Genomic DNA, 23,189 nt, shown 5'->3' on the forward strand with positions numbered 1-23,189 from the left:
TGATTGCTTGTTAAAAATGTTCTGGGGCATAAATTTTTGGTTACATTAAGAGGGTTACATGTTCGTACACTAGGTACTACCTTGTCGACCATTGTCCTCGCTACGAAGCCCTTTTTTTCACACTATTTCAAATCACGTTTCACATTTCACAATGATTTTTAACTGAGAAAAACTCTGTACAATGTACTAATACATAATAATTCTACGCATTTGTTATTCTTATGAAAGATTATTTCATTATATTTGCACAGACCATCATAATATGATTACAAGATGGCCATCATATACAGAGTGTCTTTCCTAAGAGTCGCCAGGCGCATTTTCTCCAGTGTTTCCGCAAATATTTGCAATTTTCTTTTGCTTAGAGTCAGTCCAAAAACGCTTTCTGGTTGACATTGGGCGTCGCATGTTTAGCCACGTACTACTTATTACAATCTTCAGAAAGACTCACGAAGTAGTTAGGCTATAATATTTTATTTTTTATTGCAACGAAAAGCTCATATTAACATTGAATCAATAATGAAAGAACTATTATATATAATCAAAGAGTAAACAAGCTTTCCCTTGTGCGCGCCGCCACAGAATAATGCTATCCTTCACTGTGCGTCTACGGATGTTCTGCTCGCGACCCCCACACATGAAAGACGTAACGAGCAGTAACTACTTCGGCTGACTCCAGCCACACAATGCAAAAACGAAATTGCATATATCTGCCATAACACCAGAGAAAATGCGCCTAACAACTCTTAAGAGAGATAGTCGGTGTACACTAGATGTTCTGAAAAACTTCGGCAATCAAAGATGTTATACATTAGCAGAGATGCTTCGCTTAGATTCAGTGGCGGCTCGTAAGTATACATCCTGGGTGTTCAGAAATTTTTAAATTCACATAAATATGAGAGCGTGAAATTAATATCATCTGCTGTACAGCAGTTATGCTAATCAACAAATTTATACAACTTCAGCTACTGTCAATAATAATAATAATAATAATAATAATAATAATAATATAACAGTAACAACATGCATAACTTATCTGAGAAAAGAAAGAACAGTTTTTGTGGAATTTTGTTGTTTTCTATATAATTAAGTCCAGTTTGTGGCAAGAATGAGGTAATATTTAAGCTTTCACTACTCCCTGTTTCGCATTTTTGTGTAAGTGGGAGTTTTGGTGTTTTTTTTTATTTTGTCAGGAAAATGTATAAAGTCCCTAACACATGTGTTACTTAACGAATTAACTTCCGGGTTGAAATCAGACATTCTTACGTTGCACTCACACAACAACTTACACTTATTATACGCTTATTTGTTAAATGTTTGCTTGCAGTCGCGCTTATTTGATTTCGTCACTTTATCAGACAATGGATCTGGTCTGGGTGGCCCTAACTCCTTGGCGGTTAACTTTTCCTGGTATTTTCTTTTGTGCAAGCAATTAAAACAGATTCAGCAGATTTCAGGTTGGCACTGTAAAGACCAGCCGATTCCTGCGAATTTGCTGAGAACTGGTCTGTTGCTTTGCAGAACGAAGTTCAAAGTTACCACTGGAACACATCACAAGAGTCAATATTTACATGCGTTGCTCACTTCCTTGGAACATCACTCCGTTTTGATATTTTCAGTGACGACCTCATTCATGACAGTGCACATGCATGGTATGCTGTCAGTATGTTAACTGATGATGTAGAATCTAGAACCATACATTTCCTAAAAATGACCACGTGTGTGATTGATGGTGCAGCATCTCACACTAAAAACTGCTTTCAACTTTATGAGCTTGGAAAACACTGTACAGGAATTAAGACAAAAAAAATGGATAATGTCAACAATAGGTCATGGAGAAAGTGGATGTGTGGGGTAAGAGGTCTCTATAAACTACCTTGCAACAAGATTTAATATCCATCATGAAGCTGCTGATCCTATAAGAGATGCTATTTGATCTCTATGGACTGTATCAAAATTATTACACAACAGAAACTCTTACTTCTAAATGAAAATACACTAGGGGAATTTCGTTTAAAAAGGAGACAAGAGTGGCAGGAAATCAGTCAGACCAATGCTGGGTTGCATCCTGCAATGGCATACACATTGCAAGAACAGTTCTCCACGAAATACAGCCTGTTACTGTATGTGAAACGCCGAGACCTCAGTATACTTTAGAAGACTTTGTTGTGAGCATTTCTTGTGTGTATAGTAATCACAACACAGAGTGCTGTATCTTCTAGAGTGCAGCTCATATTTATAAAAAGAAACCAATAAATGAATGGATAAATAAATGATCACATTCACGATTTAGTCTAGTTCTCGAGTTTTCACTTTTTTGCAATCAGGTTATGTGTGACGCTACTGTCTGCATGAGGAGTCTTGCCGCTGTAACTTAGTATCCTGATCGCAATTACAGTTAGTTTAATGTACTTTATTTGGTTGTCAGGTAGTCAAGTAAAGAATCAAGCATCGTGTCATTACAGTTGAAGTGGACCGTAAAAATAATTGTGGCCCTGCATAATTACTAATAAGTCTTTGACCAGTGAGAATACTCATATAGTACACCGTTTGTTCTGCAGGACTTGTAAATTTTGAAGATGGTGACAGGAAATTATACATGGTACTTGGTATCACAGGTTAAAAGGAACAAAGTAGAGTATCAGTAGTCCCCATATGAACACCATTTCAGTAACGTTGACAAGCTGGTATCATTACATGTAGCAAGAAAGAATCTAAAGCCTGTAAATAAACAAGATGTCACATTGTAAATCGAAATAATTAAAACATGTAGTTATGTAGTGATTACATCTTGTGACATAACAACAAACAAGTCTCGTCTAAAGCTAAATAGCCCATATAGAAAACTGTCAGTGTTAATGCATGCAATGCCACAATATTCTTCTCTGACTATATATTAAATGTTGTTGAAAAAATTAATCATTCCATCAAAAGAAAATTATATTTACTTCCATATCTCAATAGATAAAGAAGTTCCAAGTATTAATCATACAGAAAATATGCATCTCTCTGCATGCTATCATATGTAGAAAACCTTGGTTCTATATTCTGAACCGTTTACGGAATACGATGTGTGTTACGACCACGTGATTCACGTTGCGTATGGTCAGATCCGAGCACACTGCAAACGACCCTCCCAAAGAGATAAAAACCAATACCTTGAGAACATCAATGTGCTCTAAGTACAATTCTCACACACAGCAATGTATGATGTAAAATGAACCATACAGAAGATCTTCACAACGCCTTTTTACTACCGCAAATTTTAAAAATTTCGTGCACTGATTTACTTAATTTGCTGCAGCACAGTAACTATGACGAATAACGAAAAGAAATTCAGTCTTTTGTAGAGTGAAGATATCGCTCTGCAAGATGTGAAACAATCAATTCTTGTCATGAAACTCGAGTTTTCCTAGAATTGGATAACAAGTATTTCATAGCAGCAGGTACATCCACTGAAGCACTTCGCCTGTGACAGTGTTGTACATGTAGGACTGCATCACACTGCTTCATGCTGGATCTCTTGAATGTTCACTTGGTCCCATAGTGTGAGGCATTCACATCAGATTGCTTATGTAGGTCAAGGTAATACAATTGCACCACATGACCAAATGTCATCTGACTTTTCGAGCAGTGCTCGATACAGTAGCAATCTCTGTGATGCATCAAAAATGTTGAGCCTATTGGAACGTGCCTATCATTTGTTCAGCTCTAATTTTAAGAAATAATAGTGTTAATATGGTGGCCACTTTGTGTTAATGTTTTGTGCAAATACGAGAGGTATTAGGAAAGTGAAGAATGATCGGTCGCAAAATGGAAACCACTGTGAAAATCCAACGAGGCTTTTCACAGACGTTTCGGGCAGTGTCTATAGTATGCCTGTCGATAGCATCAAGATGCTTTTTTCAGTTGTGAGCGCACTGTGGGCGAGTAAAGGTGCCTAGAACAACAATGTTTCCCACCAAGTAGGAGACCCTGCTGAGAGGCTTCGCCTTAATGAACGCAGCCCACCTAACACAACTGCCACGCACTTCCTTCTTCATGGCTGTTCTCAGCCGCACTCTGCAGGGGCAGTGAAGACGCTCCCGCATCCTTTTCGGTTGGAAGTGATCGATCACCCACAACACAGCCCTAATTGGCTCGTCCTGAGTATCATCTCTATTCACATGAAACGCTGGATACAAAGACAACACTTGGGCGCAGGCTACACGCTATAGACCAGTGTAGGGAATTATCGGGCAGCACAGGCAGCTGCCTTCTATGACGATCGTGTTGGAAATTTGGTATAACGCTGCGACAAATGTCTAAGTCGGAGCGGCGACGATGTATAGAAGTACCTGGAAGATGTAGCTAAATGTGCAAAGAAAACAGTTTTGTGTATTAGTACATTATACTTTGCTTTCCTCACGTTAAAAACACCGCGGAACGTGATTTAAAAAGTGCAGAAAAATTCTAAAAAAGCGAGGACATATGCCCGACCATCGCTGTAACCAGTGGATACACATACGACAGGTGAAGAAAAACATTCACCACGTATTTTGCAAGACAGTTTCCATACATTTATTCAATTCCTATGCTGGGAGCCAAGTGAATTGGAATTATTGAAGTCCCTGGGAATTCCAGAAAGTAACAGTATTTTAGTTAATAGTATTAGTGCCATAAGTAACATGTAAGTGATCTGCATGTCGTGATGCCTCTAGATGTGCACTAGTAGCTCTAAATGCTTTGCTAATAAACTAATGACACAAGACTGATAATCATTAAACAATACGACTGGTTGCAGTACATACATACCAGGTATACCTCCTAAGAATCTCCAAGCACGTTTTCTCAGTCGGTTCGGGAGATATTTGCAATTTCGATATTGCAATGTGTAGCTGGAGTCAGCTGAAGCAAATACTGCTCATCACATCTTTCATGCAACGCTGAGTGTAGACAGATTTTTCAAGGGGCTCTTTAGGTACTCATTCGCCACAACGACTCCATATTAGCCTAGAAGGAAATTGGTTTTGCCGATATGTTAACAGGGACAGGAGAATTCGAAGAATAGCCAGTACTCCAACAGCAACCGAGCAGCGATGCTGCATGTTCGCAGCAGTCAGCGCAGCCAGCGCGTTGCTGTTGCTGCTGCAATACTGGTTGTTCTATGTGTTTTACTGACCCTGTTAATAGATGCTGATAGCAAAAATATCGCGCTAGATTAATTTGGGACCACTCTATAGAGTGCATGTAAAATTCCGATTCAGAAATCATCTTGTTTGTAGTAGGAAACAAATCGACGCACTCTATCGACACTGGCCATCTCATGAAAGACATGACAAGCAGTATTTGTGTAGCTTGATTCAAGATACATATTACAAGAACTAAATTGTGCATATCGGCCGAAATAGCAGAGAAAATCTATCTGACGACTCTTAGGAGGGACACCCTGTATGTCCTTTATTGTAAGAAAGTCATGGAAAACACATCCGCCAATATGGCGAATTATATTTATGTGATCTATTTGTCCATAGAATATTTCGTGGCAGTATCTTTGTATATAAGCGACGTACTACTAGCCTCAAATGTGAATTAAAACACTTCGATTCCAACATTCAAACTCCCCATTGGAAGCAAGACTGAGTATTGGTGTTACTGAGCTTTCTTTGTTAAATGTAAGCTACATCTGCTACACACATAAAAAAAAGTTTTGCATCACCTCGGTTCCGAGAGTTCCAGAACATTTACAGAAAATTGGAATAGAGATCAACATAAACATCATTTCCGACCTTTTCATTGCTCATGAAATCAACACATTGCATGTTGTACCACCATTCAACGAGACCTTCAGAGGTGGTGATCCAGATTCCTGTACACACCGGTATCTCTAATACCCCGTAGCAAGTCATGTTGCATTGGCACATGCCTGTATTCGTCGTGGCATGCTATCACAAGTTCATCAAGGCACTGTTAGGCCAGATTGTCCCACTCCTCAACGGCGATTCGGCACAGATCCCTCAGAGTGTTTGGTGGGTCACGTCGTCCATAAACAGCCCTTTTCAATCTATCTCAGGCACGTTCGATATGTTTCATGTCTGGAGAACATACTGGCCACTCTAGTCGAGCGATGTCGTTATCCTGAAGGAAGTCATTCACAAGATGTGCACGATGGGGGCGCGAATTGTCGTCCATGAAGACGAATGCCTCGCCAACATGGTTGCACTATCGGTCGAAAGATGGCGTTCACGTATCGTAAAACTGTTACTGCGCCTTTCACGACCACCAGCGGCATACGTAGGCCCCACATAATACCAACCCAAAATAGCAGGGAACCTCCACCTTGCTGCACTCTCTGGACAGTGCGTCTAAGGAGTTCAGCCTGACTGGTTTGCCTCCAAACACGTCTCCGACGATTGTCTGATTGTAGGCATATGCGAAACTCATCGGTGAAGAGAACATGATGCCATCCCTGAGCGGTCGATTCGGCATGTTGTTCGGCCTATCTGTATTGCGCTGCATGGTGTCGTGATTGCGAAGATGGACTTCGCCATGGACGTCGGCAGTGAAATTGCGCATCATGTAGCTAATTGCGCACAGTTTGAATGGTAAAAGTCGTAACACGATGTCCTGTGGTTGCACGAAAAGCATTATTCAACACTGTGGCGTTACTGTCAGAGTTCCTTTGGGCCATAATCCGTAGACAGCGGTCATCCACTGCAGTAGTAGCCCTTGGGCGGCCTGAGCGAGGCATGTCATCGACAGTTCCTGTCTCTTTGTGCGGGTTTAGTGACATCCCTGAACAGCGAAAGGGACTGTGCCTGTGATACGGTATCCGCAGTCAACGTCTATCTTCAGGAATTCTGGGAACTGGGGTGATGCAAAACTTTTTTTGATGTTGTATAACGATGATAATAATTATTTGTGGCTTCCAGCCTTATGAAACCCTCTCTATTCAACCCCACTGCTGGAGATAGCCTGTCAGCTTCGCATTTTGCTTCATACAGCACTATTACTACTACTACTACTACTACTTCATACAGCAATTTCTAATTTGGCCACATGAGATGTAGTGGATTTCATTTCACAGCATTCCAAAATGAGATTTGGTTATTGATGATCTTGAACTTCACATGAATGGCAGTAACGCTAGCCGCTGCACTATGGGAATGGGCAAGACAAATGTGCTGGACTGCTTGCTGCCGACGGCAGACAACTTTTGTATCAGCGCATTTCTCCAAGAATGATGTGTTCGAGTCTTCTCAAATGAAATGAAGAGCTTCTTAATTTTGAAAGTCTCGTAGCCCACTTTATACCCGTGAGGGATTGAAGCAACAAATGGGAGACAGGGGGAAGGAAGCAGAGTCAGTAGACAGTCTTACTCCTAATGAGGAGATTGCAGGAATTTTTCGACTGGTAGAGATTTAATACACATTTGGCGCGTCTAGTACCGCAGTACAGCCCAAGTATTTTATACATACAACTTCTTTTGTTCACAAAACACACCACGTGACTTGTTTTGAAAACAAGGAAAAACCTGAGTTAATAGTACTGAGCACCAGTCCAATGAAATTTGCAATATAATCTAAGGATCTCTACCTGAAATTTATTTCTTTATAATTAAGTATAAGAAACAGTAAATAATGTGTATTACGTTACGGAACGTCGAATCACAATATCATTCCTTTCTTGAGGTTCTACCCAATTCAGACATTTCTTCAGAAAGCTACACTCGCCAGAAGTGAAGGTCTCAATCAGGCCTTTAAGAAAGAATAAGGCATGAAGTTTAAAGTTGCCAGAGTGGAATGAGTGTCCTTTGCATCTCTTTTAGTACTATACTGACAACGGTTCGATATTACCTCTCGATATATAAGGGTTGGATAAGAAGTAGTGGCAACACCGTTATAATTCATACCAGCTTTTGTTGACAGACGTTCATCATATTACATGCCGTCAGTATAATAGCCCTGCATCTCGATATACTTCCCCACACAAATGCAAGTCGTCGTAAACTGTCAGTGCATCCACTTGTAGCAGGGACCACGCTATGGCACAGATGATATCTTCTCTTGTGCTTTAGCTTATGCCATGAGGAGGCTTCATCATTTTGGCGAACAGGTCGTAATCGCATGGATTCATATCGGATGAATACGGCGGATGTTCAGTATCTCCCATCCCCATGTATGCAGGAACTCCTGCATGGGTCTCACCTTCTGACATCATGAAGGATGATGAGACGCTGTACTAGATGGTGTCCTCGCTTTCTTCTCAGTGTGAGATGAAGGTGCAGTGACCATCTGTACCTATGGTGCAATGTACTGCAGATTAGCCCCCGGGTACTGTAAGCCACAATAGCCATCTCTTTGCCACCAGCTGCTTCGCAGAGCATGTGCTGTGGGTCAGGAGAACCATGGCGTTTCCATACAATGGACCGATCTTAGATGATATTCCTGCCATTCCAAAACACTTTCACCCATCTCGCCACCATACGATATGCCAATGCTGCATCACCACATGCCTCACGCAGTCCCCGAACACATTGTTGTTTGCTCCGATTATGTACCACCTCAATCTTGATCCATTTTTTCCGTGTTTCGTAAACATATTGTTAGGGCGCTTGAAATGGCCTCGCGCACTTTCGAACAGTACACACTGCAACAGATTCAGCCACTCACTGTACTTCTTCAACTGGTCTTCTGCTATCTGCTACAGGCAGCACACATGCCATTTGACATGTTACGGCAGTGTTGCCAATACTTTTTATCCAGCCCTATTATCCCACAGCTGTCGTCTTACCATTCTCTTCGTTAAAATTCGTAGGAAGATTTTTTGATTGTAGAAGCTCTGGTACCAATTTGTCTGAAAGACTATTGTTATAAGTTTGAAATGAGCTTGTTTCTTTGTTTTCTGTTCGCCTGATCGCGATGTCCACTTTTGATGAGTACAGCCTTTCTCATCCACATTATTCACATTTCCAGTGCACATTTCTTACTTCATTTTCCAGATTCTGCAATGTATTTCTCTCCACTTCAAGTTCTGACAAGTTTCCATTACCTGTTATAAGTTTCTCATGCTGGCTGCAACATGCTGCATCATCACAAAGGGATTCTAGGGGTGGAAAAAAAACTAGGGGTGTGATGAAGGGCTTAACTAAAAGTGGGTGATAACTAACTTAACATACAATTACACGTATTTAAGTTGATATAAAGTCTATATATTTTTCGTTCAAAACGCACTACAGTAAAATATATATTTCGTATTTCCATATAGTGTGGAAGTGCAGGACTGTCTGGAATTTCTGGGTTGAGATGCTACTAGTTAGTGCTTTCTTCGACGTTTACAGCATACTTTTATGTACAAACAGGAACTTTCACTGCACTGTTCACGAACAGCTGTTCGTGGACCTGTTACTGAAGCTGAAGCGTTTATTTGTGTTAGGTAAGCTCCTGCACCGTTAAGCAGCCTACGGGGGTGGTTGCGAACTGGGTGAAGCTGCTCGTGAGTAGGCCGCGAGTACTAGGAACACTTGTGGTAGCTGTGGACCGCGGTGAGACGGGAGTGCGTCCGCTCAACCCTCTAGCCAAGCCGACCCTGAGTGTGCAAGCGGCATGCCGGGAGGTGCGCAGCCGCAGAGGCCTCAGCGGACCCCGGCGCTATGGCTCACGTCTGGCCGCACAGTCTTCTCAGCAGCTCGTGCAGGATTTGGCCACAGATGCCGGGGCAGTACCTGTTGGAGCCCGACGTGTCCGTTGGCGGCGGGCCCGTCGGCGCCGAGTCGAGGATGCTGGTGCGCGGCGCGTACGCCTTCTTCGGCACTTCCTCCTCCGAGCTGCTCTCTTCCTCCGCGTCTGCGCCGCCTTTGTGGCCTGCAACACACGAGACACTGCCTGCAGTGGATGGCACTTTTCTTTACAAGCAAAGGGCAATTCGCATCTACCGAGGTACATGTACAAGGTGTTGAAAAAAGTGTCCCTCTTCTTGCAGGGTACAGTACTGACCAAAAATACACTATCTGATCAAAAGTATTCGGACACCCTATACAGGGTGTTACAAAAAGGTACGGCCAAACTTTCAGGAAACATTCCTCACACACAAAGAAAGAAAATATGTTATGTGGACATGTGTTCGGAAACGCTTACTTTACATGTTACAGCTCATTTTATTACTTCTCTTCAAATCACATTAATCATGGAATGGAAACGCACAGCAACAGAACGTACCAGTATCAAACACTTTGTTACAGGAAATGTTCAAAATGTCCTCCGTTAGCGAGGATACATGCATCCACCCTCCGTCGCATGGAATCCCTGATGCGCTGATGCAGCCCTGGAAAATGGCGTATTCTATCACAACCGTCCACAATACGAGCATGAAGAGTCTCTACATTTGGTACATGGGTTGCGTAGACAAGAGCTTTCAAATGCCCCCATAAATGAAAGTCAAGAGGGTTGAGGTCAGGAGAGTGTGGAGGCCATGGAATTGGTCCGCCTCTACCAATCCATCGGTCACCGAATCTGTTGTTGAGAAGCGTACGAACACTTCGACTGAAATGTGCAGGAGTTCCATCGTGCATGAACCACATGTTGTGTCGTACTTGTAAAGGCACATGTTCTAGCAGCACAGGTAGAGTATCCCGTATGACATCATTATAACGTGCTCCATTGAGCGTAGGTGGAAGACCATGGGGCCCAATCAAGACATCACCAACAATGCCTGCCCAAAAGTTTACAGAAAATCTGTGTTGATGACGTGATTGCACAATTCGACATTACCTTCCTTCAATTGCGCCAACTGGCGGTTACTCGAGGAAGTACACTACATACCGACGAAACTAAAATGAGGTCTAACATGGAAATTAAGCGCTTCCGGACACATTACAACATGTCGTGCGTTTCTTTACAGATTAATTGTCCTAAAATATAAATAATACACTACTGGCCATTAAAATTGCTACACCAAGAAGGAATGCAGATGAGAAACGGGTATTCATTGGACAAATATATTATACTAGAACTGATATGTGATTGCATTTTCACGCAATTTGGGTGCATAGATCCTGAGAAATCAGTACCCAGAACAACCACCTCTGGCCGTAATAAAGGCCTTGATACGCCTGGGCATTGAGTCAAACAGAGCTTGGATGGAGTGTACAGGTACAGCTGCCCATGCAGCTTCAACACGATACTAAAGTTCATCAAGAGTAGTGACCGGCGTATTGTGACGAGCCAGTTGCTCGGCCACCATTGACCAGATGTTTTTAATTGGTGAGAGATCTGGAGAATGTGCTGGCCAGGGCAGCAGTCGAACATTTTCTGTTTCCAGAAAGCCCCGTACATGCGGTCGTGCATTAGCCTGCTAAAATGTAGGCTTTTGCAAGGATCGAATTAAGGGTAGAGCAACGGGTTGTAACACATCTGAAACGTAACGTCCACAGTTCAAAGTGTCGTCAATGCGAACAAGAGGTGACCGAGACGTGTAACCAATGGCACCCCATACCATCACGCCGGGTGATACGCCAGTATGGCGATGACGAATACACGCTTCGAATATGCGTTCACCGCGATGTCGCCAAACACGGATGCGACCATCATGATGCTGTAAACAGAACCTGAATTCATCCGAAAAAATGACGTTTTGCCATTCGTGCACCCAGGTTCGTCGTTGAGTACACCATAGCAGGCGCCCCTGTCTGTGATGCAGCGTCAAGGGTAACGGCAGCCGTGGTCTCCGAGCTGATAGTCCATGCTGCTGCAAACGTCGTCGAACTGTTCGTGCAGATGGTTGTTGTCTTGCAAACGTCCCCATCTGTTGACTCAGGGATCGAGACGTGGCTACACGATCCGTTACAGCCATGCGGATAAGATGCCTGTCATCTCGACTGCTAGTGATACGAGACCGTTGGGATCCTGCACGGTGTTCCGTTTTACCCTCCTGAATCGCCCTATTCCATATTCTGCTAACAGTCATTGGATCTCGACCAACGCGAGCAGCAATGTCGCGATACGATAAACCGCAATCTTGATAGGCTACAATCCGACCTTTATCAAAGACGGAAACGTGATGGTACGCATTTCTCCTCCTTACACGAGGCATCACAACAACGTTTCACCAGGCAACGCCGGTCAACTGCTGTTTGTGTATGGAAAGTCGGTTCCTCGTGTCAGCACGTTGTAGGAGTCGCCACCGGCGCCAACCTTGTGTGAATGCTCTGAAAAGCTAATCATTTGCATATCTCAGCATCTTCTACCTGTCGGTTAAGTTTCGCGTCTGTAGCACGTCATCTTCGTGGTGTAGCAATTTTAATGGCCAGTAGTGTACATAACTATAAGCACGCCACACAGACAGTTGCGTTACAGATTTGCATTGGATGTGAGTTATGTGAAATGTCTGTTTGGAGTGCTTGTTTTCGTCCAACAAATGTGAATACATTCCCACTGCATTCTTATCATTGCACACGTAAATTTTTCTCACGGAACACTTTAGATTTGTCACAGAATAGATGTCAAGACACTCATATGTTTGTAAGCGCTTTGTATGTATCAAAATATGTGGTGCATGTTAGAAATCTATTCTGTGACAAATTTAAAGCGTTCCGTGAGAAAAAATTACGTGTACAACGATAAGAATGCAGTGGGAATGTATTCACATCTGTTGGACGAAAACTATGAAAACAAACACTCCAAACCGACATTTCACGTAAGTTACATCCAATGCAAATCTGTAAAGCAACCATTTGCGTGGCATGATTATAATTATGTATTATTTATATTTTAGGACAATTAATCTGTAAGAAAACGCACCACATGTTGTAATTGTATTGTATTGTATGTATTGTATGTTAAGCGGGGACCTAGCAACGACGGAGAGGCTCCGTCTCCGCCGCAGCCGCAGTGGTCCACAACCCCACGACGACTACCGCAGTCCACTTCACCCCTCCGCCGCCACATCCGAACCTAGGGTTATTGTGCGGTTCGACCCCCGGTGGACCGCCCGGGAATGTCTCACACCAGACGAGTGTAACCCCTATGTTTGCGTGGGAGAGTAATGGTTGTGTACGCGTACGTGGAGAACTTGTTTGCGCAGCAATCGCCGACATAGTGTAACTGAGGCGGAATGAGGGGAACCAGCCCGCATTCGCCGAGGCAGATGGAAAACCGCCTAAAAACCATCCGCAGACTGGCCGGTTCACCGGACCTCGACACAAATCCGCCGGGCGGATTCGTGCCGGGGACCAGGAGCTCCTTCCCGCCCGGAAAGCCGTGCGTTAGATCGCACGGCCATCCAAGCGGGCACATGATTCAATGAAAGCATGAAAACCGTCTGAGGATGAATCGTAATGATACCAGTAACGGTACCTTTTGAATAAAGGAACTGAAAATAAATTTATGGCTAGTTGCTGTCTCAACACCATCAACATTTGACCACTAGATGTCGCGAGAAGCGGAAGCGCCAATCTAAATGGAGGCGGGGGTCTTTTGCTGCCAGCAGACAAGCAATAACAGTAGAATGGGTCAGTGAAGAGAGCTTGTCAGTGACTTCGAGCGTGTACTAATTACCGGATTTCAACTGAGTAACAGATTCGTCAGGGACGTTTCAATGCTTCTAAAGCTGCTCGCGTCGCCTCTTGGTGAAGTGAAACCTAGAAGGAATACTCGCAGATAAACCGAGACTAGCCAGACCTCAAGTACTGACGGACAGGGACTGTCTAGCGTTGCGTAGGATGGTTGTAACACTTCGCACGAAATCAACGGAAGGAATCACTTGTGCGTTCCAAAGTGTCACCACCACTCCAGCTAGCACAATGACTGTGCGTGGGGAGCTAAAAAGAATTGTGTGTAACGGTCGAGCAGCTCCTCATAAGCCACACATTTCTGCAGTCAGTGCTTCACGACTTACGAGGCGGTGTGAAGAATGACGCCACTGGATGATGGATGACTTAAAACGAATGATTTGGAGTGATGAATCACGCTACACGCTGTGGCAATCCGATGGAAGGGTTTGGGTTTCACGAATGCCTGCAGAACGTTACCTGCCATCTTGTGTTGTGCCAACATCGAAGTACGGAGGAGATGTTGTTATGGTATGGGGCTGCTGTCTGTGGTTATGGGGTGGGCCCCTTAAGTAAACCCTAAAAGTGGAAGCATATAAACACATTTTTCAGTGTTATGTATTGCGTACAGTACAGGAACAGTTCGGAGGCGATTGTTTGTTTCAGTATGAGAATCGATGCTGTCATAAAGCCGAATCTTTGAGGCAATAGTTTGTGGACGATAACGTTCCTGAAAAGAACTGGCCTGCTCAGACTCTCGACCTGAACCCAATGGAACACATTTGGGATGAGTCAGAAACAACCCAGCGTCCAGAATCACTACCTTCTCTGTTTCGGCTCTTGAGGAAGAATGGGATGACATTCATCCATATACATTTAGAAACCTGAATGAAAGTGTCCCCAGTAGAGGTCAAGCCGTCATAAAGGCGAAGGGTGGACTCGGCCCATATTAAAATCCGATAATATGTGTCCAAATACTTTGGATCAGATAGCGTATGCACAAAGTGTTAAAAACACTGTCGCACATTCTTACAGAACACAGTACGGTCAAAAACAGAAGAAAAGTCCTGAAAGCATAAGCTCACTGGACAAAAAATTAATTACTCCAGGAGAAAACAAGTTAATAGTGTATGCATTCCGTATCCGGCTGAAGTCACTGATTGATGATTAGATCTCACAGAGCTAGCAATTTTCTGGGGTGTTTATTGCTAAATTTCACCAGCTGTTCCAAACTGTCCCACACCTAGCCTGTGGTACTAACACCGGGTGATTTAGCGAGTCAGTCGAGGAAGCATGGATGTGTTAAGCTGATTGTGCTATAATTCTCTCACTTTTCTCACTTACTACGTTCTAAATTATCTGGATGACCTTTTTCCGAAAGTCTGATGGCTATTATACAGTCTGTTAGATTCTACACAACCAGTTCCTTCTTCATTTTAAGAACTCCGAAAGGATGTTATCTACTTGATCTGCCGTACTTCATCACATGTCTTTCAAAGCTCTGTTATACTCTGGCTAATACGGGCTACCCTATGGCTTCCATATCTATTGCCATTTCTTTTTCCTTCATGTAATCAGTCAAGTCCTCCCATATTAAAGGCCTTCAATGTACTCTTTCCACCTACCTGCTCTCTCCTATGTGTTTAACAGCAGAACTGCCGTTACTCTTTCCACCTACCTGCTCTCTCCTATGTGTTTAACAGCAGAACTGCCGTTGCTCTCTAATCGTCGTTGCTTTTAATTTCACAGAAGGTTGTTTTGACGTTTCTGTATGCTGAAGCACTCCTTACCTCTGGACCATTTCAACACTGACATATTGACCTTTAGGGTAGATTTAATGGCGCCAAACATCTGCTCTTTCTTGCTTGGTGAGTCTCCATACCTCACGCCTTGCTTGATGCCCACAGTAGGACATCAAACGAAGGACCCTATCTAAAAGTGCAGGTTTCCATAGTGAAACTTTTTGGTGATGCGAAAGGCTACTGACCACCACCAATTGCTGATTTTCCTGTTTGGTCGCTACTGCATGACACATTAGGATCATCAAGACAGCACACTGACACTTTTTCAGAAAACGCAATAGAGAATACAATTGACGAAGTACCAGTAAAGGTCTAGAACACGTATCGAGCTATGTTTGCCTCAACGTCTTAAATGAGGCTGCAGACTTCTCTATACACAAAATAAATACTAATTCGTTTCAGGTTAGAAACTCCTTGATGTAGAGGAACACATATTGCTCACGAGTGAGTGCTACTGTCGTCTAGAACTAAAGCGGTAGAAGGTCTCCACGTCTCGGGCAGATTGTCTGCAATATTGGAAGACAGATAATCAAACTAAGAGGTTACAAAATCAGAAAAACTTCTTAACTGGATAAATTATTATGAAAAGATGGTTAGAGATTCCAAAATGTATGATATGTGGAACAGAATAAGGGGGCTCAGAAACCGTAACTGGTACCTAGGCTACGGAGAAATGGATGGCAACTGGTTGGAAGTTATGCTTGACAACTTGAGAGCTCATTACGTCTGCAGTCCAGCTCATCCCCCAGTAGGTAAGTATCTGACAATTTCTTATGCCCACCGTTCAGCTGAAAGAAATAAAGAGACTGATGAAGTCCTTGATGGGCTCTGTCCATGGAGTGGATTATATTCACTGTCCTATGCTCTTTGGCTTGCCAGATTGACGACACTTCTACGAACCTTTAACGACATTACGTATCAAACCTAAAGCAACGTCTAGGATTTCAACGTCACACAGGTCCGTCACGTTGTCCTCGTGTGTCGGGAAATCCCCTGAATAGCTTATTAAGACTTTTTGGAGCGGTGGCTGAAGTTCAAGAGTTTGCTTTCAAAAAAACGTTTGGATTTTGAATGGATAAGGGAGGTCCTGACTGTCTTTCTATTCTGCACTGTGAATTTCTTCGGGCATTCAACAACAGGCAATACCTTACAGTAGTATTTATAGATGTTAAGAGCGCATATGACAACATTCGAATTCCTATTCTGCTTCAAAAATTAAGCGTCACTGGGGATACAAGTGATTTTGTACTTGATATTCAAGCCTTCCTAGAGCACAGAACCATATACATAAGATTTCAGAATGAAATACCTGAAGAAAGAGGACTGCCTTAAGGCCCAATTCTTTGCTCTCTTCTATTTTTAATAAATGGAAGTATGGAATACATCATTTTGCTTCATGTTACAACTGCCTAGTATTCATATGATATCGTATGAGACCTCAGCAGTTTGGTCCCCATAAGACCTTACCACAGCTATCATATGAGATCTCGGCAGAGAGCGTATTTTTCATGTGCCATTGGTCGCCAAATACAAGGAAACAACCTGTAGATTTGCTTAGCATCTGGATTTTTGCTCAACCATACGTTCCTCGCGGTGTATCCATATTTTTTGCCCTTCCCTGTATGTTACTTTCAATATAAACATAGTAGGGGCCAGAGACACTTTGTTTATACCTGTCGTTTTTTACTAGAGCGTATTTTTCATTAGCAATTGTACTAATAGCAGCACTGTCATTTTCCACATGAAACTGTGCAGAATTATTTCGTGTGGCAACATCTTCTGTTGCGATACCTGCGATACTATTTTCTGTAGCAACCTTTCTGTCAGTAACAGGCTGATTATCTAGCTCACTGGCTCGTTACCTATTTTCAACTACTTGCCAAATTTCAATGCATCTACATCTACATCCATACTCCGCAAGCCACCTGACGGTGTGTGGCGGAGGGTACCTTGAGTACCTCTATCTGTTCTCCCTTCTGTTCCAGTCTCCTATTGTTCGTGGAAAGAAAGATTGTCGGTATGCCTTTGTGTGGGCTCCAATCTCTCTGATTTTATCCTCGTGGGCTCTTCGCGAGATATACGTAGGAGGGAGCAATATACTGATTGACTCCTCGGTGAAGGTATGTTCTCAAAACTTCAACAAAAGCCCGTACCGAGCTATTGAGAGTCTCTCTTGCAGAGTCTTCCATTGGAGTTTATCTATCATCTCCGTAACGCTTTCGCGATTACTAAATGATCCTGTAACGAAGCGCGCTGCTCTCCGTTGGATCTTCTCCATCTCTTCTATCAACCCTATCTGGTACGGATCCCACACCAGCGAGCAGTATTCACGTGTACTGTAACCTACTTCCTCTGTTTTCGGACTGCATTTCCTTATCATTCTTCCAATGAATCTCAGTCTGGCATATGCTTTACCGACGATTAATTTTATATGGTCGTTCCATTTTAAGTCACTCCTAACGCCTACTCCCAGATAATTTATGGAATTAACTGCTTCCAGTTGCCGACTTGCTATATTGTAGCTAAATGATAAAGGATCTTTCTTTCTATGTATTCGCAGCACATTACATTTGTCTGCATTGAGATTAAATTGCCATTCCTTGCACCATGCGTCAATTCGTTGCAGATCCTCCTGCATTTCAGCACAATTTGCCATTGTTACAACCTCTCGATACACTACAGCATCATCCGCAAAAAGCCTCAGTGAACTTCCGATGTTATCCACAAGGTCTTTTATATATATTGTGAACAGCAACGGTCCTACGACGCTCCCCTGAGGCACAGCTGAAATCACTCTTACTTCGGAATACTGACTACATCCTATAATGACTATTTACAGTGTAAAACGCACTGGCAGCTGCCGCATTAACAATAAACAGGCCAATGCCCGCATTCTGCGAGACGGGGGGATCCTCTCCTTCTCCCTGTAAGTCGCTACTCATGCTGTAAAACAGAGAGCAGATGCGAAACGCTAGTTAGATATCGAAAACCCGGACGGCAGCGCAACACGAACACAAACACTGAAACACTTCTTGAGCAAACGGGTCAATTGACTGCTGCAGGACTTTGCGTAAACAACGAAGTGCTCGCTACGAATTGCCTCAGACTGCTGGTAACCGGTCGCCCAGCGTGAACTGGTGAGAAGCTTGGGAGAGTTTCCTGCAATAATCACGGAAAATGGACGCTGATTATGCATGCGCGGATTATTCAGCCGGTGGCGGCAGCGCCAAGTAAGGCCGCTGACCCGCGGTCACACTCGGCCGGCAGCGAGAGATTAGCGAACCAGTACACGTCCCGTCTATTGGTGTTGGCGGCCTGCGCTTCTGGATTTCTGTTGCCCCTCTTATTTAGTCTGTGCGCATCCCCGGATATCTCGCAAGCATTCGGTTTTCCTGGAACTGTACAAGGTGGCCACAGTCACTGACGGTGGGGCGTTGGTGCCGATCTGTTGTGCTGTCGCAGTCGCCGCATCAGGCGCAAACCCAAGAGAAGGCGGAGGGGGAAGGGTCGTAACTCCCAAAATACTAAATCACTGCTCCAACTACTGATGTAAAGTGCTACGATTACTCGTACATTTAAATATTGTATATATTTAATTATTATTATTATTAAAATTCTAGGTTACTGTTGCACGTCAAATGTGGGGGTGACAGCTAATTATATTTTGTGGAGGGGAATGGGGGGGGGGGGGGGGGACGGTGAAAAACGTCGATCTCCCAGATCCCAGATCCCAGACCCAAGCCATGGATCCATGTCTGTCGAATACGAGGTATATCCAAAATTTTCGGGACTGGTGCTGCCATCTGTTGAAAACTTTACCTTTGGACTAATGGTCACCATCACCCTCCAAGTAGAATGAGATTTTCACTCTGCAGCGGAGTGTGCGCTTATATGAAACTTCCTGGCACATTAAAACTGTGTGCCGGACCGAGACTCGAACGCGGGACCTTTGAGTTCGCGGGCAAGTGCTCTACCAACTGAGCTACCCAAGCACGACGACTGTGAGGACGGGGTGTGAGTCGTGTTTGGGTAGCTCAGTTGGTAGAGCACTTGCCCGCGAAAGGCAAAGGTCCCGAGTTAGAGTCTCGGTCCGGCACACAGTTTTAATCTGCCAGGAAGTTTCATATCAGGGCACACTCCGCTGCAGAGTGAAAATCTCATTCTGGAAACATTCCCCAGGCTGTGGCTTAGCCATGTCTCCGCAATATCCTTTCTTTCAGGAGTGCTAGTTCTGCAAGATTCGCAGGAGAGCTTCTGTAAAGTTTGGAAGGTAGGAGACGAGGTACTGGCAGAAGTAAATCTGTGAGGACGGGGCGTGAGTCGTGCTTGGGTGGCTCAGTTGGTAGAGCACTTTCCCGTGAAAGGCAAAGGTCCCGAGTTAGAGTCTCGGTCCAGCACTAAGTTTTAATCTGCCAGGAAGTTTCACCGTCCAAGTAGTTCCCATCCTCACGTACACACCAGTCCTAGCGCTTCTGCCACTGGTCAAACATTTCCTGGAAGTCCTGTTCCTTGAGGGTGTTTATCAGCGCCAGCGATGCTTCTTGAATCCTCTCTAGAGTGTCGAAGCGACGGCCTTTCAACTTGAGTTTCAGTTTTGGGAATAGCGCGAAGTCGCAAGGTGCCAAAGCTGGCGAGTACGGTGGGTGGGGTACAACCGCCATGTTGTTTTTTGCCAAAAAGGTCCTGGTGAACAAGGATGTGTGACAGGGTGCGTTGACGTGATGCAGCATTCAGTTCCCTTGACGCCAAAGTTTAGGCCGTCGTCGCCGCACGTTTCCACGGAGCCATCGCGAAACGTCACAGTAGTATGCGGAATTCACTGTCTGGTTGGGTGGGACAAATTATTTGTGCACAATTCCCTTTGCATCAAAGAAAACAATGATGATGCTCTTCACTTTGCTCTTAACCTGTCTCGCTGTTTTGGGTCTGAGACGATTTTTGCTTTGTCTCTGGGTCATAACCGTAAATCCAGCTCTTGTCGACGGTGATAACCCGTGAGAAGGTTGTATCATCAGATGCAGTCTGACGAAGGTCCGTGCACACTTCAACACGCTCTGTCTTCTGATCGGCAGTCAAGATCCTTGCCACAAATTCTCCGTCGACACGATGCATACCCAGTTCACCAGTCAACATTCGTTGACATGTCCCATAACCAATACCCACTTATGCACAAGGTCTTGAATGGTTCGACGTCGATCCGCACGAACCAATTGTTGAAATTTGGCAACAATGTCTGGCGTTGTGCGGCTAATGGGCCTTCCAGTGTGAGCATCATCTTCGACGTCTGTACGGCCGACCATGAACCGAGCATGTCACTCAGACACACGCGTAAGGCTCATGCTCTGTCCCCTAAACACTTGTTGAACCATTGCAAGGGTCTCCGTTGCACTTTTCCCGAGATTCGCACAGAATTTGATACACACGCGCTGTTCTGTCCGCTGATCCATCGTAAAATCGCCACGCACCAAACACAGAGTATTACAGAAATCACTGTGGACACGCAACACGTCCTCCCAGCTGAACTCCACTCCGCACACTGACTCATCAGATATGCAGCTCTCGCCACCTAGCTAGTACTTTCCAGATGGCAGCACCAGTCCTGCAAATTATGGATTCCACCTCGTAGAGCGCTCATCGCTCCGCTTTGTGGGTTCCTTGCTGTTATGCCGTTTTATGCGGCACTGCATGCATTTAGTATATGCCTGCTGTGTCCTTCATGGAACCTACCACATTCTGGATCCTGCGGCCACTCCAGGAAACTGATCTCATACCTTGGCGAAGCACCTTGCTTGCTCGACCACTGACGTTCCTGATGTAAAGTTAAATGTATCGCACGGAATTGTTGTTTTACGAGGATTGAGAAAGTAAGGTACAACAGGTCGCGAAATGGAAACGAGTGAAAATCCGATTTGTTGGTCAGTGGCTCTAGTATGCCTGTCGATCGCGTCACGTCTTTTCAGTTCTGAGCACACAATGAGCACGTGGAGATGCCTGGAACAGTAGAGTCTCACGGCAAATGTGGGTGCCCACCTCGAGATTGCACCTGATTTCATGTAACCCCACATAACGTACCTGTCATGCGTGCCCTTCCTCATGACAAATCTAAGCTGCCAACGAGGTCACCCCTGCAGCGTTTTCGATGGGAAATGTTTGGTCACCCACCATATAACCGGACTTGGCTCCCTTTGACGTTCATCTCTATTCACATGAACCGTTGGCTATAAAGACAATTTTTTGGCACAGACGACGAACTGCAGACCAACGTAGATAAGTGGTGGACAGCACAGGCGGCTGCCTTCTATGCCGAGGGCATTGGAAAGTGGTATTACGCCACGAAAAATGTTTAAGAACGAGCAGCGACTATCTACATCTTATCTACAAGGATACTCTGAAAATCACATTTAAGTGACTGGCAGTGGGTTCATCGAACATCCTTCACAATTCTCTATTATTCCAATCTCGTATACCGCGTGGAAAGAACGAAAGCCTATATCTTTCCGTAGGAGCTCTGATTTCCATTATTTTATCATGGTGATCGTTTCTCCTTATGTAGGTCGATGTCAACAAAATATTTTCGCATTCGGAGGAGAAAGATGGTGATTGGAAGTTAATGAGAAGATCCGCCTCAACAAGAAACGCCTTGGTTTTAATGATTCCACCCCAAATCCTGTATCATTTCAGTGACACTCTCTCCCCTATTTCGCGATAATGCAAAACGTGCTGCCCTTCTTTGAACTTTTTCGATGTACTCCGTTAATTGTATCCGATGAGGATCCTACCCAGCGCAGCAGCGTTCTGAAAGAGGACGGACAAGCGTAGTGTAGGCAGTTTCCTTAGCAGATCTGTTACATTTTCTAAGTGTCCTCCCAATAAAACGCAGTCTTTGGTTAGCCTTCCTCACAACATTTTCTATGTGTTCCTTCCAATTTATGTTGTTCCTGATTGTAATTACTAGGTATTCTGCTGAATTTACGGCCTCTAGATCTGACTGATTTATCATGTAAGCGAAGTTTAAAGGATTCCTTTTAGCACTTATGTGGATGACCTCACACTTTGCGTTATTTAGGGTCAACTGCCAATTTTCGCACCATACAGAAATATTTTCTAAGTCGTTTTGCAATTTGTTTTGATCTTCTGATGATTTTATTAGTCGCTAAACGACATCGTCATCTGCAAACAACCTAAGAGGGCTGCTCAGATTGTCTCCCAAATCAATGGGTCTATAACACTACCTCGGGGAACGCCAGAAATCACTTCCGTTTTACTCGATGACTTTCCATCAATTACTACGAACTGTGACCTCTCTGACAGGAAATCACGAATCCAGTCACGTAACTGAGACGATATTCCATAAGCACGCAGTTTCACTACAAGCCGCTTGTGTGATACAGTGTCAAAATGAAATTAGAATGAAATGAATACCCTTAGCTGCATACAGGCGTTGATGTAAGTCGACGGGGGCAATTGAAAATGTGTGCCCCGACCGGGACTCGAACCCGGGATCTACTGCTTACATGTCAGACGCTCTATCCTTTTTTTTCATGTTGTTCGTTATTGTTGGTTGCGTTTTGGTCTGGGCGGACGTCACAAGACATCCGTTCAAGTTGGTAGTTTACTCCTTTACTCAATTTTTTTTATTACAGAGGGCGAGCAGCCCTCTGACCGAACACGCTGAGCTACCGCGCCGGCGGTCCATGCGAGCCACCGAGGAGACAGAGGATAGTGCGACTGCAGGGACCTACCCACGGTACGCCACCCTTGAGACCCACATTCACAACTTATTGTCCCGCACTATATTCGTAGTGCCCCTGCCCATCATACTCATTACTCGCGGCGTTACCGCCGATTCTGGTAAGAGTTCG

At 44.2% G+C, this 23,189-nt stretch overlaps 1 protein-coding gene across 1 annotated transcript in view; it reads right to left on the reverse strand.

Moving 5' to 3' along the window:
* Window positions 1-23,189, reverse strand: part of LOC124711628 (rabphilin-3A) — a 1,025,602-nt gene that overhangs the window by 165,459 nt on the left and 836,954 nt on the right. The window contains exon 9 of the mRNA XM_047241806.1: window positions 9,704-9,842. Within this exon, the coding sequence (XP_047097762.1) occupies window positions 9,704-9,842 (139 nt within the window). The remainder of the gene's footprint in view (window positions 1-9,703; window positions 9,843-23,189) is intronic.

This window comes from Schistocerca piceifrons, chromosome 8, assembly GCF_021461385.2.
Source record: "Schistocerca piceifrons isolate TAMUIC-IGC-003096 chromosome 8, iqSchPice1.1, whole genome shotgun sequence".
Classification (NCBI taxonomy): domain Eukaryota; kingdom Metazoa; phylum Arthropoda; class Insecta; order Orthoptera; family Acrididae; genus Schistocerca; species Schistocerca piceifrons.